Consider the following 19930-nt stretch of genomic DNA (forward strand, 5'->3'; position numbering starts at 1 on the left):
GTGGTTCACTGATTCCTTTATTTTGGAGCTCAGGGGAGGAGACACGGAGTGGGGGAGCAGAGGAGAACTCCCAACAGGCGAGGGCTGGGAAGGGTGTGCAGGGACTGAGGAAGCAGTAACACTGATGGTTCTATAGTCAGAAAGGAGTAGTGCACATCTGTAAGTACCTGGTGTGAGTCTTGTCATAAAACCTATCTTAAGAATAAGTACAGTGGGATACTACTTGGTACATTCATACATGTTTCTACCATCTTGAGATTTTTATATATACAGTATATGATCTGTTGTTGTTTTTTTTTATAAATGTACAGCTTGAAAAAAAAAAAAAGATTCTTCTCATAATAGGTACAGCATTAAACACGAAAACCAACATGGGCCAGCCACATACCAACTGAAGACCCAGAGAGAGCCTGCCTGGCAAAATCAGCAGCACCCATGCTCCTGTGGGCTCAGCGGGCCCTTGGCATCTGCATGGGAAGTGCCTGCTCCCGCCAAGCCCCCCTCCCTCCCCCACCCCACCCCCTGCGCCTGCAGAGTGGGTCCCCTCTGAGGGCAGGTGGCAGGAATGCGCATGTCAGGTAATGAAGAGAGGGATGAGAGAGATGTGCTTCAACTAAAGGCACTTGTCAGCGGCCACCATGGCCGTTCCCCTGGGCCTGGTAAGCGCGCAGGTGCTGTTTCGATAGAGCTGGCAAGGTCTGCGTGGACCTCGCTGGTCCTCTCACCAGGTTTAAATAGAATAAATAAATCTTAGTGGGTGCTTGTTTTGCCCTCCTGGGATCCTGTGGAGTGACACTCCCTGTCTCCAACCCAGCTCTGTGAAGTCCTCCACGGGCAGGGGGCTTGAGGGGCTCCAGGCCTCGCAGAAGCAGCTGCTTGCGATGGATCGGGAGGAGGGCCCCCACACGTCCCCTCCCACGTGTGCCTGAAGCTCCTTCCTCCCTAGCGTCGGAGTCTCCGCGCCTCAGATCTTGGTCACGTAGTTGTTGGGGAACAGGCCCTGTTTGCCACGCAGTCTCCCCGTCCACCAGCCAGAAGGATCTGTGGGGACACAGAGATCGTGAAGGTGAGTTGGGGCCTCTGCTCCCATAGGTGCACCCACAGGCAGAGGAGACTAGGCCCCATCCATGTTCTTTTAATGAAAATCAGACGTGCAGATGTGCCTCACAGGCCCCCTTCCAGAAGAACCCACTGCCCAGTTGTGAGGTTTCCCTGCCCATCTCTAGTGGTTGGCCCTGTGGGATCTTCCTGCCTGTGAGACGGGCCAGCTGCTGGGCTGGCAGACTGTGAGGTTGGCTTGTGGTCTGATGACTAATCCTGCGTCCCCCCCCGCCTTTTCTTTCCCGACTCACCTTTCACACACCTTACTCCACCTCACCATCTTTCTGGGAGAACTGATCTGTACCACTTCACCATCCTTACTTCCCAGCTTAATCCCAGTCCCTCACCAGTAATAAGTATTTGATATATATTCTTCTAGACCTTTTTCTGTGATTATAAACACACATTCATTTTAGATAGGTCATTCTAGATCTTACTCTTCTGCATCTTGCTTTTCAGTACTCAATCATCTTTCCATGACTGCATCTCATTTTTTAAACAGCTGCATCGTAAACCAAAATTTGCATAGCCATTCTCTTATTTTTTGCTGTTAATGTAATAAATGTCCATACATATATCTTTATGCCCATGTGCAAGTAGAACTATAGGATAGATTCTTGGAACAAAGAATATGGACCTTCTATTATCCTTTAAGAAAATTTAGTTTACTTTTTGTGATAGATTGTCCTTTTGTACTTTTGAAAGTGCACGTGGAAGTATTAACAGTGAATCCAGCCACCTAGATCCCTTCTTGGAGGGCAAGCAGTATTACCTATTTCTTGCACTTTCTTCCAGAGATAGTTCATGTCTATAAAGGCAAGTATTTATTAAAAAAAAAAAACAAACGGCCTTTTGTATACAAATGACAGTGAAAGTGTTAGTCGCTCATTCGTGTCCGACTGTTTGCGACCCCATGGACTGTAGCCTGCCAGGCTCTTCTGCCCATGGGATTCTCTAGGCAAGAATACTGGAGTGGGTTGCCATTCCCTTCCCCAGGGGATCTTCCCAACCCAGGGGTTAAACCCAGGTCTCCTCCATTACAGGCAGCTCCTTTACCGTCTGGGCCAGCAGCATTGCCTATTGCACTTTCTTCCAGAGATATAGTTCACGTCTACAAAGGCAAGTATTTGTTAAAAAGCCAACAACCTTTTGTATATAAACGATAGCATACTATTGTGTTCTATAGTTTAACCTTAGTAATACAGACTAAAGATCATTTCACATCTGTATATAAAGAGCTTCTGTATTCTATAGATATGCCCACTGTTCATATCACTTGCTTAATTTTATTTCATGTTGGCCTCTTGTTGATTAGTTTTTTATATACTAGTGAATCTGTCACATGAGTTACAAATGTCCTTCTTCCCACTTTTATTAACTCTGACATAGTATTTGAGCAATTGAATCAAATGATTATTTTACAGTCTTAGTTTTCTATTACTTTTAGAAATCCTTTCCCACACTGACACTATTAAGAAAAGAAAACTCTCCTATACTTACATCAAGGACTTCTGTATTTCTTTTATGCATGTAAGTATTAATTTATTTGTAACTGACCTTGGGGGAAGGGGTTAATATATAAATCCAAAGTAACAATTTTGATAAATACTGTTAAATTTCCTTCCCCAAAGCCTATTTCAGCAGTAAATAGTGAAAGAAGGTACCTATTTCCCTGACTAAACACAGACATTACACTCCATACTTTATTTGCAGTGACAAAATCCAGAAAGTTCTAAAAATTGAAAGTTTTCTATAACCCATCTGATGGCCAAACTTGACCTGAACTGACATGGGCTTGTTTATGATGTCTTTGAGCATGAAGGCTCTTAGTTTCCACAGCAGAAACTGGCTGATCTAAGCTGTTGCCCTGGGAACTTGAAGGGGTGTTATATACCACATGATGTGTATATATATTACATGATGTTTATATATACTCCATTATTAACTTTACAAAAGCTCTGATTTCTGAACCTCAGTTTACTCAAAGGATTTGGATAAGGGAATGTGGTGGATTCTCTCACATTTTAGTCTTTGCTGACATCACAGGAGGCTCTGCCGTGCACTGATTGCCCTGATAGCCTTTGTCCACTCTGGGGCTTCACTGTTTCATAGAGGAGTTATTTATATACGTAAAACATTTTTTTTTCCTAGTCTATTTTCTATCATTTAACTTTCCCAGTACTATTCACCACGTAGGTTTCAATGCAGCCTTTTTATGAGGTTAAACCCTATATGGTTTTTGAGTTTGACATCTTCCATAGGAAGATTTTTCTCACCCAAAGATTAATATTCTAGGTTTCCTTCTAAGACTTATAGTTTAGTCATACATTTTCAGATCTTTAATTCATCTGGTATTTATTTTGTATATGAAGCATACAGCAAACTTTCTTTTCAAAATGGAAAGTGACTCTATCCTTTCCCCTGATTTCAAGTGCCACATTTATCGTCTATTAAATACCTACACACACAGGGGTCTGTTTCTGGATGCTGTTCTATCCCTTGTATCCATATGTCAATTCCTGCACTCACACCACACTGTTTAAAGTAAAGCAATACTTTATAGCGTGTTTTGATAACTTTTAGGACTCTATATTTTACACAAATATATAATTGTTTTAATTATACCCATGTGTTATTTCTTACGGAGAAGGCAATGGCACCCCACTCCAGTGTTCTTGCCTGGAGAATCCCAGAGACGGGGGAGCCTGGTGGGCTGCCGTCTATGGGGTCGCACAGAGTCGGACATGACTGAAGCGACTTAGCAGCGGCAGTAGCAGCAGTGTTATTTCTAGAAAACTTTGAAAATATTGAGAAATGAAAAGAAAGTAATACTGAAAAGAAGTTCAACTCTTAAGGGAACACTATAACATTTTCTACTTTTGAAAACATTAAAAAATTTTTTCTATTCCATGTGTTTTATATTTAAAAAAAAATGAGACTAGTTCAGCCTCTAATTTTTCCTTTTCTTCATGAAGATTTTTCCATTTCAATAAATGTACTGTACTTCTGCATCATTAACACAAAAATGTTTGCATCCAAGTTCACTGAGTGGATATGGCAAAGCTTATTTAACTAATCCCTGTCACTGGATATTAGGTTATTTCCCATATTTTTGCTGAACAATGCTGGTGATAAAAACCCTGCTTGTGTTACTAAAAGTTCATTTCAATACTTATTTTTATTCCAACTTTTTGAAGACTATTAAATGGCTTAAAATATTAACACCTGTAGAAAACCAGGTGGTTAAAAGGAGATTAAAAATAGCACCCAGAGGCTGCTTAGAAGGACTTTGGTCTGGGGACCTAGAGTTCTCCTGGGAGTGAGAATTGGCCACCTCTTCCGGAAAGCGGCCCCTGCCGGGGAACCACCGTCCACTCAGATTGTCGTTGCTCTGCCCCTACACCTTGGATGGCTCTGCTCTGTCTTGACAACTTAAGCCTGGCACCCAGGGCTTCCGTGACAAGGCCACTCTGGCTTCATTTCATCTCCTTGGGGGTTCCTCACCGGGGTCAAGTGTCAGCTCATTTTCCTAAAATGGCCTGCTCTTTCTAGCCTCCAAGGCTCCTCTCTCTGTGACCCACCCCCCACCCCGCCCTCATCACAGATGTCATTCCCATCAGGGTGCTTTTTCTAACATCCTAAGTTAGGAGTGATCTTTGTTTTTCATGCTTCCATAAGCAGTAATGTTTGTGCTAACATATCTTCTCTACCAAATTAATAAAGTATTCAGCTGCGCCCACAGACCAGACCATTTTTATAGTGGATGTAATAGGTTGTCTCCCTGGATTCTATTCCATCTACCTTCAGTATGAGAGGCCATGAAATCGGGGTGGGCTAGACCTACCTACCACTTCCCAGGGCAATCCCCACCAGGTCTAGCCCACTTAGGGTACAGCATTTGCTTTGCTACAGCGACTGATTCAGGAATGGGCACATGACCACTTTGGTCCAATCAGAGTGAAACCTAGGCTTTCTATCCAGTGGCTAAGAGAAGAAGTTTCAGAAGCAAAATGGATTTTAGACGTGGTTTGATCTCTTGGCCTATAAGTGATGCAGTCTTTTTGCTACCATGAGGAAAAACAGCCAGAGAAGGGAAGAAATACAAAGGAGAGAGCAGAGCTGACAGAAGTATTGAAAAATTAAGCTGGAGTTTAATTCCAGTTCAATCAGCCTGAAGCCTGACCTACCTCTTCAGATTTCAGTTAGAGGAGCCCATAAATTCCATTCACATTTAAACTAGTTTTTATAGCCTTGTGACTGTCTGCTCTTTGAGCCTATCCCAGCCAGCCGTGCACTTACCTTCTTTGATAATATCAATAATGTCATTGGCATTGAAGCTGAGTTCATCCGTGTCCTGAGCATCATAGGCATACAGAGCCTTGCACTGTGGCACCTGAGGCTTGGGCTTGGGCTGGGGCTTGGGTCTGCCCCCCGCTGGGGGAGGCCGGCTGGTTGTCTGTCTCCGGGCCCTGTGGAGAGAGTGGAGGCGGGTGAGGTGGGACCCAAGAGGAAGCAGGAGCACTGTGCGCTGGTTTGGAGCCTGGAGCCAACACTGCTCAAGTTCAAATCTAGCCCCGTCCTTAGAAGGACATGTCAACCTCTAAACTTTCTTGGAGGATAAAACACCCTTCCTGACAAGGTCAGTGCAAAAGCACGTAGTTAATTCTGCATATACATTAGCTGCTGTTGCTGTGTTCCCAGCATAAAAGGAAATATGTAAGACAAGTTTATAAAACATATTTACATATCTAAATGATAATATGACAGCCACGTATGTACTCCCCTCACCCCCAACTGTGAAATCAGAACTCTGCCACGGAAGCCTACAGGTGCCTCCTTTCAACTGCAAGCCCTCCCAGAATGAATCCCTAGCTTGCATTTTATATTAATAATTCTGCTTTGCTTTGTAGTTTTACCATGCACATAAGTATCCCTAAACAATAGGCGTAGTTTACCTGTTTAACTGTGTAAAATCACACGCTGCTATAACTTGCTCCATTTTCCACCCCCAGCCATGGTGCACAGCTTGCAGGACCTTAGTTCCCTGACCAGAGACTGAATCCAGGCCACGGCAGTGAAAGCACCAAGTGCTAACCGCTGGGCCCCCAGGGAATTCCCACCCTCGTTCCATTTTTGAGATGAGCACTGTTGGTGCATGTAGTTCTGACTCATTCATTCTCATGGCTTTATATTTACTATTCCATTCCATGAATATGTCACCATTTACTTGTCCAGTCTACTCTTGATGATCATTTGAGATAATTCCAGTTTCATTACAGAAAAATGCTGCTAGGAATGAATGTTCTTGTTTGTGCAGAAAATTTATCCAAAGTAACGTCTCAACATCAGCACTCCTGACGCTGTGGGTGTCCAGATCCTTTGTTGCGGGGGGTACCCTGTGTCCTGCAGGGGGTTAAACATCCCTCGCCTTTACCCCACAGATGCCAGTGCCACCTCCTCTACCTGGTGATGAGCATCAAAAATGTCTCTGGTGCTCAGGCCCTAATCCAGTTTTAAATGTATTTAAATGTCTTCTAGCTTTAAATGTATTCCTTCTACAAACTATGCTTCCTCCAGTCACCATTCATACCTTGCCTTAAAGGCATGGTCCTAGTTAGTGAGATCTTGAAACATGTCTGGAATAACCCTTTATTAAATATGTTCATCAAAAGCATTTAGAGAATGCATTTAGGAAACAAATAGAGCAAACACCCCCTTGCCCCTTTAAGGACTAACTAAAGTGAAGCCTATGTTCATTTGCTTCTGAAAGAAACTTAAGACTTCTTCTAAGAGGGGCCGGACTGAACTCAACACAGTGGGGCTGGCTGTTAGGTCTGGCCGGGCCTGTTAACACCTGTGGGAGGGCGGAGGAAAAGGGAGGGTACTTCCTGGGGCCTGAGTTCTGGAGAGAAAAAGCACACCCAGTTTTGAGCAGTGTTCTGAAGAGGCCAGAGCCTCACTGTCCTCGCTGAGGTCCTGTGACAACAGATGCTACGGGGTGCTGACGAGCAAGTCAGATCATGAGGGGGTGGCCAAGGGTAGGGGGGTACTGGCTGCTAGCTGTCCCCAGCAGGGGTAGTGTTCCTTGAGTGCTTCCTGGGACTCCCTGTGTAGAAGGGAGCAAACGCCAAGGTAACTCAGGCTCCACTCTTCTCACATCAACCCCCATGCCCACCTTCCTACCCCTACAAGGCACTTTTATGGAAGAGGAAAGACATCGTATAGATCGTTAGCATGACATCATTTCCTTCCTAGTCTTGGAAATCCCCATCACCTGCTTGAGAAAGCAGGCTGGCTGGATAAGCAGGTTTTTAATTAAGTAACCTATATATTAGAGATGTGTCAGCATTTGGTTAATAAGAGCCATTAGCCTGGATACCAGAAGTCATCTGACTTCCCAGCAACAAGGAATGGGGGGTGGGGGTGCATTTAGAACACCCTGGGCGGGAGGAAGCCTGCAGTCTGGCACCTCCAGGGAGTGGGGCTGGGAGGGGATGTGCGCTTATGCACACACGTGCACACACACACACTCACCATTCATAGATAGAGAGCAGGCCTCTTTTTTGTCCATGGGGAAAAACCCAGCACCATTAATGCAGGTGGTTGGGGTGTCTGGAGCCCAAGAGTACTGGGACTTGGGTGCATTCTCTGGGCAGGGGGCCCTCTTAGCATAGAGGCAAAGCTGGGTGACTCTCTGAAAAGAAGGGCCAGCCTGCCTGCAGCCTTCCCAGGAGTCTCCCTCCTTGCTCCTCTGCCCACCTGCCTCCAGCTTTGGCTGAGGTCACCCAGCTCCTCCCCTTCATGCCACTCCTGCCCGTTGCTTTCTTTCAAGGCTCCCTGAACATCAGCTCAGTGTGTTATCAGTTTACCTCACTCTTCACTGATCCTTCTAACAGCTTCCTCCTGCCCTTGGCTTACGAAGTCCCTGCCAGGTGCGGCCCCACTTGCTCCAAGCCTCTCATCCCGCTGCAGGCCACACTGGCATCTTCCTACCTCTCTCCATGCGGTCCGGGCCCTGGCTGGGTTTAGGACCCCTGTCCACATACTCTTAGTCTACATCCTATTTGCTGGTGACAAATGTACTTTCCCCCCTAAGATCAGGAACAAAACAAGAGATGTCAGCTCATTGATACGCACTGGAGGCTCTACAGCCAGGGCAATTAGTCAAGAAAAATGAAAGGCATACAGATTGGAAAAGAAGTGGAAAATACCTCTATTTGCAGATGAGATGAGCTTACACATAGAAGAGCCCAAGGAATATGCTAAAAAAAAATACCACTAGAATAAAAAGATTCAGAAAGACTATAGAACACAAGATCAATATACAAAATTCAGCTATACTTCTATGAACTAGCAATGAGCAATCTAGAAAAGGAACTGAGAAGACAATTCCAGTTACAATACACAAAGAGAATATTACTTAGGAGTAAATTTAACAAAAGAAGGATGATTCTATTTACATGAAATGTCCAGAAAAAACTATCCTGACAGTAGACTAGTGGTTGCTGAGGGCCAGAGGAGGGAGGGATGACTGCTTAAGGAGAAGGTTTCCCTCTGGGATAACCCAAATCTTCCCAAATTAGATTATGATGATTGTTGCATACCCCTGACTATACTAAAAGCTGGTAAACTGTATTTTGAATGGGTTGATGTTATGGTATGTAAATTATATCTTAAGAAAGCTGACTCAAAAATTAAAAAAGTAAGGGGCTTCCCTGGTGGTCCAGTGGTTAAGAATCTGCCTTGCAATGCAGGGGACACGGGTTTGACTCCTGTTCGGAGAAGATCCCACATGCCACTGGGCAGCTAAGCCAGAGTGCCACAACTACTGAGCCTGTGCTCTGGAGTCTGCTCCATAATTACTGAAGCCCTCATGCCCTTGAGCCGGTGCTGCACAACAAGTGAAGCCAGTGCGACGAGAAGCCTGCGCACGGCAACTAGAGAGTAGCCCCTGCGCGCAGCCACTAGAGAAAGCCCGCACAGCAACGCAGACCCAGCACAGCCATACATAAACACTTCTTTAAAAGATACTTGCATAAAAAATATTTTTAAAATAAGTAAATTGCATGGGCCCCCCTGGGCTCTGCAGTGTACTCCTGATACCCAGAGTCAGCTCAGCCAGCTTGTGTACAAGCAGCTGCTGGGTGTCCCACCCAGGAACTGGGACACAGTGGAGGAGGGGATGGAGGACCATTTAAACACCTGTGTGAACACAGCCTCTGTGTGGTCTTTGATTCCAAGCCATCAGAGCCTACTTCCTCAGCATAAGTCAAAGTAAAACCTCAGGGATTACTGGGGCTTTGGGTTCTTGTGTACAGTGGACATTGGCTTGATTGTCCCAGGCCCTGGACGACGGCTACCATGCAGTGTAAGGTCATCTGGTGTGTATCTCTTGGCTGAATGAGGCTCACAGTGCTCCACAGTTGGGAGGGGGAGATTCCAGGTAGCTCTGAAATGGGGGACTGTTTGCTGGGGAGTAGCAGTATCGACGAGGTGGGCTGTGTTTGATGGGGAAAGGACATGGGGGCGGAGAACAACTCAGCATTCTGCATCAGGAAAGGGGCTGTTTAGGCAATCCCAATGTCACCACTGTCTGGCTCTTTCCTGTTTATATGTCCTCTGTAACCAGGAGAGGGGACAGCTATCCAGTCGGGCAGCACTTTCGCCAAGTGAGCCCTCCTCCTCTCTGGTCACTTGTGTCTTATTCTCATATCTAAGCATGTCCTCGCTCTTCTTGTGAGTGTCAACAGAGGGGGTGTGGTCTGGGAACCCCTGCCTGGAGCTCTGGGCAAGACACTGTGCTGGGCATTTTCAAATGTTGCTTCATTTAGCGTCACAACACTCCCACGAGATCACTGACGTGGGTTCCTGGAATTTCCTGCTGGCTTCATCAGTGAATGGCATGATACATATGCAGCAGGCTCCCAGAACTCCAGCCACACTGATTTTTCTGGCCCCATGCTCCCCAGCCCACACAGAGCACTGCTAATTCCTGCTCAGCCTTTGGATCTTGTTTCAGCCCCTGCAGCACCCTCTGGTAGCCTGTGCCTGCTCTGAGCAGGGGGTGGTGCACTGGGGATGGGGGCCTGGGCTACCTGTCTCCCTAGCAGGACAGCAGAGTCCATGCAGGTGGCTGTTCTCACCACGGTGATCCCTGGACCTGGTGTCAGGCCCAGGAGGACTGTGTGGCCTCAATCTGCACGTCCTGCAGGAGCAGTATTAGGGACTGTGGCTTGAATTGGAGTCAGTGCACTAGGTTTGAGGCCCAGTTCTGACACTGGCTGGCACATGACTTGGATCCATTGCTTCACATCTTTAGGGATCTATCTTCATGGGTTAAAAAGAGGGAATTCTGGCAATGGCCCAGGCCCTTTTCCTAATTCTAAGACGGCTTTCCAGAGTGCTTTTAAGATCTCTACTGTGAGACCTACCACGGAACACAGGACACCTGCCCCGATGGGGTGATCCCTGGCTCTTTACTCACTGCAGTGCGGACCTGGAAACCATCACACACATCAGTCGGAACAGCCATTTTCCTGGCTTGGTTGGACAGACTCAGCCTTCAACTCAGACTATCTCCTTCCACCACTAGGTGGCGATCCTGTGCAGTCAATAACGAGGAGATGACAGCTCCTTTCTACCCGCTACCAGAAATTAAGGACACCTCTCACAGTCATGAAAAAGGGACTCAGACTTTCTTACCTAGCAAACAAGACCCTCGTGCCCAGGGTGCAGGAACTGGCCTCAACCCAGCCTGTGAGAGCAGGCTGTCACACTTTCAGAAATTTTGTGGGTCAGTTGTTAAAGCATCGTTAAAGATGAAATCTGTGGTGTTGGAGAAGACTTGAAAGTCCCTTGGATAGCAAGGAGATCAAACCAGTCAATCCTAAAGGAAATCAACCTGAATATTCACTGGAAGGACTGATGCTGAAACTCCAATACTTTGGCCACCTGATTCGGAGAGCCGACTCATTGGAAAAGACCCTAATGCTGGAAATGATTGAGGGCATGAGGAGGAAGGGGGCGAAAGAGGATGAGATGGCTGGACTCAATGGACATGAGTTTGAGCAAACTCCAGGAGACAGTGAAGGACATGGGGTTGCAAAGAGTCGGACATGACTGAGTGACTGAACAACAAAGATGAAATAAAAATACATCTAACCGAGTAAGTTAAAAGCAAAGGCAACAAATACTCATCATTTGACCCTCCCTAATTATTTTACCACATTTTACATCTATCCATGCTATTAATGTCTGCTGCCTACATGACGGTGGGAGATTGCATCTCCTCCCAGCTCTGGGACCAGTGGGGGAGTCACCGTGGTAGCTTGAAATCGGCCACATAGAGAGCGGAAACTAACAAATGATACGGCTCTGCCTGTCTAGTCTTTCAGAGCATACCACTGTCCCTCATAATAACTCACTTTTACTCGTCTGAAAGCACTTAGACTAGTTTTATTTTACAATGGATATGCAGGATTTTATGGGGCTTCCCTGCTGGCTCAGCGGTAAAGGATCTGCCTGCCAATGCAGGAGACCCAAGAGATGCAGGTTCAATCCCTGGGTTGGGAAGATTCCCTAGAGAAGGAAATGGCAACCCACTCCAGTATTCTTACATGGAGAATCCTATGGACAGAGGAGCCTGGCGGGCTACAGTCCACAGGGTCTCAAAGAGTTGGACACAACTGAATGACGAAACAACAACAATGCAATATTTAGATAGTTTTTGGTAGTGCTCATATTTTGATATTTGTATTCCAATTAAACCTCACATGATTGAAAACTGTGTTACTAGGATAACGGGGGTTGGAGCAAGAATTTCTGAATCAAAACGACAGTTATTTTTCCTATTGCCATTTCAATAATAAAAAGGTTCACCGTGTGCAGATTTGTATGCAGTTATAAAACTCCACACCACGGAGCAAACCCGCTTGTTTCATTACATGTAACTCTGGCACAATGTAAAGTAGCTTTGCTGTTACCATGTGACCCATCATTTCAGTGTAATCTGTAGAGTCCGCACTTCACACCCAGGAGTTCTGCGTTCCAGATGCAGATACAATCAACTGTAGGTTGAAAATATTTGGAAAAAAAATTCCAGAAAGTTCTGAAAAGCAAAACTTGAATTTGCTGGGCAGGGCAACTATTTACATAACATTTACATTGTATTCAGTATTACAGGCCACCCAGAGATGATTTAAAGTACACAGGAGAATATGCATAGGTTATATGCAAATACCATGTGCAGGCTCACTCAGTCATGTCCAACTTTCTGCAATCCCCTGGACTGTAGACCGCCAGGCTCCTCTGTCCATAGAATTTTCCAGGCGAGACTACCAGAGTGGGTTGCCATTTCCTACTCCAAGGGATCTTCCTGATCCAGGGATAGAATCTGTGTCTCCTGAGTCTCCTGCATTGGCAGGTGGATTCTTTACTACTAAGCCACCTGGGAAGTTATAGTAAGTATATTTCTTATGGACCACAGATAATTGAACAAGGAGATGTAGGCAGCCTGTCAGGCTCCTCTGTCCATGAGATTTTCCAGGCAAGAATACTGGAGTGGGTGGCCATTTCCTTCCCCAGGGCATCTTCCTGACCCAGGGATCAAACCCGCATCTCCTGCGTTGCAGGCAGATTCTTTACCACTGAGCCACCAGGGAAGCCTTTGCAAATACCATGCCATATTATATAAGTGACTTCAGTATGCATGGATTTTTATATCTGGGGTGTGTGTGTGTGTGTGTGAGGGAACTAATCTCTGGTGGATACCAAGGGACTGTACACATTTACACTTTACTGTGCTTATCCTTCATTAAAAAAACCAACACATGAAGAAACTTGTTCACAGCACCTTGCTTTTACATCAGGTCTTTTTCTGAGTAGGGTGTTAGACATCTAAAGCAGTCACAGCATAACCCACACCACAAAGTTTCCTGAGTAATGAGGCACATCACACCCAGTTGGCTTTGTGAAAACCTGCCTGTTTCAGTGCCTGGGGAGGCCAAGAGGTGCTATGCCCTGAGACACCGGATGCTGATGGACCGATGAGCCCTTACAGACAGCTGTCCAACCTCACAAGGGGCCAGAAGCCCACAAGAGCACACAACACCAAGTGACATCAATGACACAGAGACAGGGACGGTTCACACTCTTCATGGGATGTGAGTTGTTACGGTGATTGGAGCAAAGGAGGGTTAACTCGACAAAGACTGTAGAACAGCATAGCACAAGAAGGAATTTTGGATTTTATTTCCGTTATTGAAACGCAGCTAGTATCTACTACAGTATAACCTCTCAGCTTTGTTCTGCTTGTGGTCTGAGACCAGAGAGCAGCAGGGCTTTACATGTGCGATGGTCAGAGAAGGGGGAGTGAGAGAGGTTGTCTCCCTGACTAGTCCCCTTGTCTTGGCTTCCCTAGGTTGCCCCATCACCCGCCCCCCCATCCCCATTAAAGACAGCAATTCCTGAAGCTTAGCCCCTCCGTAGTCTAGAGCTCTATGCAGGCCAGAGGTTTGAGTTCTTGTGGATAAAGCCACTGGGCCAGGGAACACCCACTTTTCAATCTTGGTAGAATATTAATATTTCTCTGTAAGACCAAATCACATGAATAACAGTCATAAAATAAACATAAATAGGACTTTACTGGTGGTCCAGTGGTTAAGATCCACCTGCCAATGCAGGGGACACAGGCTCAATCCCTGGTCCAGGAAGATGCTACATGTCTTGGGGCTTCTAAGCCTGTGTGCCGCCACAACTACTGAGTTCACGCACCCTAGAGCCTGTGTTCTGCAGCAAAAGAAACCACTGCAATGAGAAGCCAGTGCACCGCAGCTGGAGAGCATCCCCCCCTTACCGCAACCAGAGAAAGCCTGCACGCAGCAACGAAGACCCAATGGAGCCCAAAAAAATACAAATAAACTTCCAAGTGGCACTGTGCTTTTTGCTTTACAGAGCCCTTATTTAATCTTCACAAAACCATGAATGGGCTTTAAATTTCTATTAACTGGCTCTATGAGCCATGGACGGAGGAGCCTGGTGGGCTGTAGTCCATGGAGTCTCGAAGAGTCGGACACGACTGAGTGACTTCACTTTCACTTTTCACTTTCATGCATTGGAGAAGGAAATGGCAACCCACTCCAGTGTTCTTGCCTGGAGAATCCCAGGGACGGGGGAGCCTGGTGGGCTGCCATCTATGGGGTCGCACAGAGTTGGACACGACTGAAGTGATCAGCAGCAGCAGCAGCATGATACAGGTGAGGACACCAAGGTGTGGGAAGATTAAGTGATACACGTGAGGTTGTCAGCTGGTGATTAGTGAGACAATCCGTGTGCCCAGCAGGTGGCACACAGAAGGCACTGGTTCAGTCAATAGTCAACAAGTGACCTGGGACTCACACCCAGCCTTGGCTACTGTGAACCTGGCTTCCCTGCAAATGGCCAGGCCACATTCCGTGAACTTCCCTGTAGCCCTCACACCTCCGGGGCACCTGGCTGTGCCTATGTCACTGTGCGAGTGAGAGCTGGGATTGAGCTTTCAAGTATCACGTCTTTGTTCTGCAGATGTGAAATTTATGTCTTAAAATTCCAAGAAGGAAAATAATGGCATTTTATTTCATTGGCTCTTTAAAATATGCTCTGTTCCAAAAGGTTGAATCTATAAACATTACTGGAAATGTGGGAATGGATGCCAGAAATTCCTAGGCTTCGTGTCTGCCTGGGCCAGGATATGGCTGCTGCTCCTGTAGATTATGGGTTAAGAAATATTGCTATTAGACACTTGTTGGAAATTTTAAGCCCCTTGAAAAATATGACTCCATTAGGAGAATCTTGTCAGGAGACACCCAGGCAGCATTTACATTTTTCAATCGATCTCTCTTTTGTGGCATGGCCAGAAGCCCAACCACTGAGCACTTTCAATATTTTTCTGTTTTTCCAACTTCCAGTTGGATTCATCTCTGGAGTATCTTGAAATTTCCTGAAGTGGTCCTCCCCTGAAATGGACCACAGGATTAAAAAGCCCAACAGAAAAAAAAAAAAAAAATTTCCAGTCTGGGTTTTACTGCTTCCAGTAATGAACTGGAGGTGGATTATGTACATCTCAGTTACGGGACGGAAAATATAAGGCACATTTCATTGGTAAATCAAGTGTTCCTATGAAGCCAGAGCAGAGCCTGGCGAATGAAATGTTTATATGACTCTTGTGTTACCTGTCCTCTTTTCCTGAGAATCAGGACAGATTTTGAACCTGAAACAGACTGTTGAAAAGGTATGCTAAGGGACTATAAGATTATAATTCTTTCTATATTTTAGTTTTCTGGATAATGATTATGATGATGACAACTACCATGGCATGGCAAGGGTAAAGGATCCACTTGGGGTGGTAATTTAGTGAAGGTTTCATGCTCTCTCCAAAAGCAAATACCCAAAAACCCAGAACCCAACTGATTGAACCCAAAATAACCTGACAAAGACTTTCTTGAATTAACTTGAGGTGCTAATTACACCATTTGATTGTATCCACATTACATGATCCAAAAGAAATGACTGCTTATATTAAATATGTCTATAAAGAAAAGTGCATTGGGGCTTCCCTGGTGGTCCAGGGACTCCATTCTGTTAATGCAGGGGGCCCAGGTTTGATCCCTGTCAGGGAACTAGATCCTACAAGCTGCAATGAAGATTTGAGGATCCCTCTTGCCACAAGCAAGACCCAGTGCAACCAAATAAATAAAATTTTAAAGTGCATTGGGGGTGGGGGAGGGAAAGGAAAGATGAACCTAGGAGTTGAAAGTCCAAGGAGACCTAGAGGTAACCCCCCTTTTATAGGTTGGTAAATCCAAGGGCATCATTTGAGGCAGTGATATAAACAGGAACTTCTGTCTCTGTGGAAAGGAACCAGCTAGGCACCCTACAGTTCCCTGTTTGCTCAACAACCTCCCACGGGAAACGCAACTCATGTTTTCTTGGCAATGAAGAACTGTTAAATGTAGGTAATCACAAGGGCCCTGAAATGCCTGTCTAAGGTCTTTGGCCACATTAGAAATTATCTTAGCTTTGACTTCATGTGTTTTAGAAAATAAATACTAAGCAAAAGCTCAGCTGTTTGATCAGGGTATGACTTAAGGAAGAATCTGCATCACTGCAGATTTAAGTGTACAAAGAGGAGGCTGGCTGAGATGTTATAGCTGTGGGACTCAGTGTGCCTCATGTGAGTTTTATACACAAGTTTTATACAGAGGAAAATCTTACTGTCTAGTAGACGGGAGTGAAGGTTCCGTCCTTCCAGCCTCACAGTCACTGCCAAAATAGCATCAGGTATGCCTGATCTTTAAGCTTAAAGGTGGCAAAGGTGTGACAAGACTTAAATAGGGAACAGAACAGCTGCGGGCTGGAAGGGAGCAGCCTCGGTTAAGACACAGTGTTCCTAAATTGCCTGCATTTTGGCTGACAGATGCTCCCAGCTGGCTGGTGTGCAAGTCTGTAACTTGCAAAGCAGCCTGGAAAGATGGTTTTGCTTGCCAAAACCAAAGCAAGTAGGAAGCTAGCAGACAGAGCTAAGGGATTTGGTGCATTTTGCTGACTGGTTTTAATCCCCTGCCTACTCTGGGAACTCAAACTGGGCCCAAGAAGGCTTGTTTGATTATTTTCGTTTCATCCATCTGAGTAGAGTAGGTCTGGATTATGGAGTAAGAATCCTGTTGCTGCAACAGCACCCCTCAATTCACCTTTACATAGAAGTTTTGATCAAAATGATTTGATAAAAGTGGTTTTCAAAATGTGGTCCCTGGATCAGCAGCATCACCATCAACTCAAAACTTGTTAGAAATGTAAATTCTTGGGCCCCATCCCAGTCCTACTGAATCAGAAATGCCAGAAGTGGGCCAGTAAGTTCTCCAGGTGATTCTGGAGCACGTTAAAGTGGGAGAACCACCTCTTTAGACCAAGCCAATCAAGCGAACTATGATCATGAGAACTGGCGGGATAGAGCTACATATGCAGGAGTGGCGGGAGCAGGGAGAGATGTAATAGAAAGTGGTGGCCACTGTCCTGATGGCCATTTGTATAAAACCAGGGTGCTGGGACTTCCCTGGTGGTCCCGTGGCTAAGACCCCAAGCTACCAGTGCAGGGGGCGCAGGTCCAACCCCTGCTCAGGGAACCAGGTCCTACATGACACAAGACCCTGCACGCCAAATTAAGAGCCAGCACAGCTAAACAAATACATACTTAAAACCAAAGTGCTTTCCTCTCTGAAGCCCACATGAGGGAAGACTTGCCAGGGAAAAGGAACGTGAGGAGAGAAGCTGGTGAGATCCAGGAAAGTTCCTAAGAGTCTGTTGCCTTTAACAAGGCCTCAGGTGAATGGGTGGCTCCCCGCCCAAAGGAAGGAGCTGTTGCTTCTCACCCAGCACTGCTCTAGTTTGTACACGAGTCTCCTGATCACACTCAAAAGTTCTTTATCATTCTACAGACATGGAGAGACTAGACAATGGAGGTGGGCAAGAGGGAGGGGAAGAGTGGGCTGCAGCAGCCCCGTTATGGGGTTCAGCAGAGAGAACTATTCCCCACCACTGAGGATCATGTCAGAGAGTCTTGCCAAGAGTCAGAGATTCCTTAAAAGCCACTAGTTCACATCAACAGATGAAGAAGCTGTGGTACATATATACAGTGGAATGCTACTCAGCCATAAAAAGAACACATTTGCATTGTAGTGAGGTAGATGAGCCTAGAGCTTGTTATACAGAGTGAAGTAAGTCAGAAAGAGAACGACAAACATTGCTTATTAATGCATATATATGGGATCTAGAAAAATGGTACTGACGAACCTATTTGCAGAGCAGGAATAGAGATGCAGATGTAGAAAATGGAAAACTTGTGGGCACAGCAGAGGAAAGAGAGAGTGGGATGGACTGGGAGAGCAGGGCTGACATATATACACTCCCATGCAGGGGACAGACAGCTGGCTAGAAGCTGCCGCGCAGAACAGGGAGCAGAGCCTGGCGCTCTGCGGTGACCTAGACGGGTGGGCTGGGGGCGAGGGGGCAGAGGCTCAAGGCGGAGGAGGTATGTGTGCACACAGAGCTGATTCACGCTGTGGTACGGCAGAAACCAGCACGACACTGGGAAGCAGTTATTCTCCAATTAAAAACAAATGGAAAGAGTCACTAGTTCGGCCACCATGAGACGAAAACAGCTTCATCGCCACCGTCACGGCGCCACCATGTCCATCATCAGGCTACAGCTGACCGAGCAGCCCGCTACGTGCCTGGAACCATGGTAGATGTTTTATTTAAACTCCCTCTAGTCCTCCCAGCAACGCTGCAAGTTTGGTGGTATTAAACCAGTGTACAGATAAGCAAAATGCAGCCCAGAGAAGGTAAGAAGCAGGTCCAGTATCAGCAGGGGTGAGACAGGATTCTCACCCTTCTCTGGTATATGACACAGTCACTTTACAATACTCCTGTCCGTGGTTTCCATCTGCTCTGTGACTAAATACTTCCAGGGACAAGGTGCTTCTTCCATCCTAGGGCAGTTCATCTTTAGGCTACTGGGATGGTTTTTTATCAGTGCCAAAATCTACTTCCTGGCAGAGTTCACTCCCTTGTCTTAAAGCCAGCCGGTGACTCCACAGGACACAGCCAACTCCTTTTCCCCTATTGATAACTCTATCGGCACAGAGTTCCATGAATCTTTACTTCTTTCAACTAAAAAGCTGGTTTCTTTCCTCCCCTCTTCTGTTCTAGAAAGGCAGACAGGCTCTTATTTTAAAGCTTTGACAGCCTGTATTCATAAACAAACATCTACACCTCACAGAATGCTGGGATGGTACTCCTTATGTTTCTAATGACTCTTTGAGCCACTGTGTTTACGGACCTATTTTTGCTCTCAGAGAACAAAATAGGTCACAGAGTGATTCAGTTGCAGGGTGGAAGGGAACCCCTTTTCCAGTGTTTCCAGGATAAGGCCTTTGACATCAACTTGGCTGTACTTTTCGAGATGCCAACCTAGAGCCTCACAGCCCTGGGGCTGGATGAGGCTGGGTGACCACATGTGGGTGCAAAACTCATCTTGAGAATCATCCACAGATGATGCCCCAAGTTCTTGAACCCTGGTGTGACTGATGGAGATGGAGGTCACAAGGCTCACTCACAGGAGGTGGCACTCTTACCCGGCAGCACCCTGGTCTGGGACCTTGAGGAAATCCAAGCTCTCCAGCGCCTGTGATGCTCGGTCCGAGCCGATGGACTGCTGCTGTGGCAAAGGCGGGCGTGCCATGGACGTGTACAGGCTCTTCTGATTTGACCTCTGGTTTCCAGCAGCATAGGGATATGGCACAAACTGGTTTTTAATGACTCCATTCTGATGCAATCCTAGAAAGAGGAAAACAGAAGAAAACAAAGCTGAAAATTTCTGATCCTGTGCTAAAAGGCTCTTCAAACTTTTCCCCTCTATTAGCCAAGAGTAAGTTACTTAGCTTTGCCAGGCCTCAGTTTCCTCATCTAAGGGCATAACTGCTAACATCATATATTGTGAAGAACAGACCCAAGACATCGTAAACTGCCTGGCAATGTGTGGAACACAGCAGACTCTCACGTGTGCTTGTTGAACTTGACATTAGAACTACCAGATGTTCAGGGTTTCAAAGCCGACAGTCAAAGAAAGGTAAGCTTCTGACTAGTTGGAAGGCACATTTTTGGGTCTAAGAAAAATGACGAGGTTATGATTCAAAAGGGCTGGCAGGCAGCTGTTTAAACACCTGGACATCCCTTTTCAAGGAGTCAGTCCTGGGTGCACTCTGTGAGAGCCAGTCATGGGAGACGGAGAGAGGAG

The 19930-nt window shown here is 46.1% G+C and overlaps 1 protein-coding gene across 3 annotated transcripts in view; it reads right to left on the bottom strand.

Annotated features, from left to right (window-relative positions):
- MYO1E (myosin IE) overlaps positions 1-19930 on the bottom strand; it is a 220779-nt gene continuing 200849 nt past the window's right edge. For all 3 annotated transcript variants that reach the window (XM_086321233.1, XM_086321234.1, XM_086321232.1), the window contains 3 exons: positions 19269-19470; positions 5401-5570; positions 1-1041 (listed from right to left, as the gene is read on the bottom strand). In XM_086321233.1, the coding sequence (XP_086177359.1) occupies positions 965-1041; positions 5401-5570; positions 19269-19470 (449 nt within the window). In that variant the 3' untranslated portion in view covers positions 1-964. The remainder of the gene's footprint in view (positions 1042-5400; positions 5571-19268; positions 19471-19930) is intronic.

This window comes from Bos grunniens, chromosome 10 (assembly GCF_055505025.1).
Source record: "Bos grunniens cultivar Pamir isolate PY7600 chromosome 10, Bosgru_T2T1.0, whole genome shotgun sequence".
Lineage (NCBI taxonomy): Eukaryota > Metazoa > Chordata > Mammalia > Artiodactyla > Bovidae > Bos > Bos grunniens.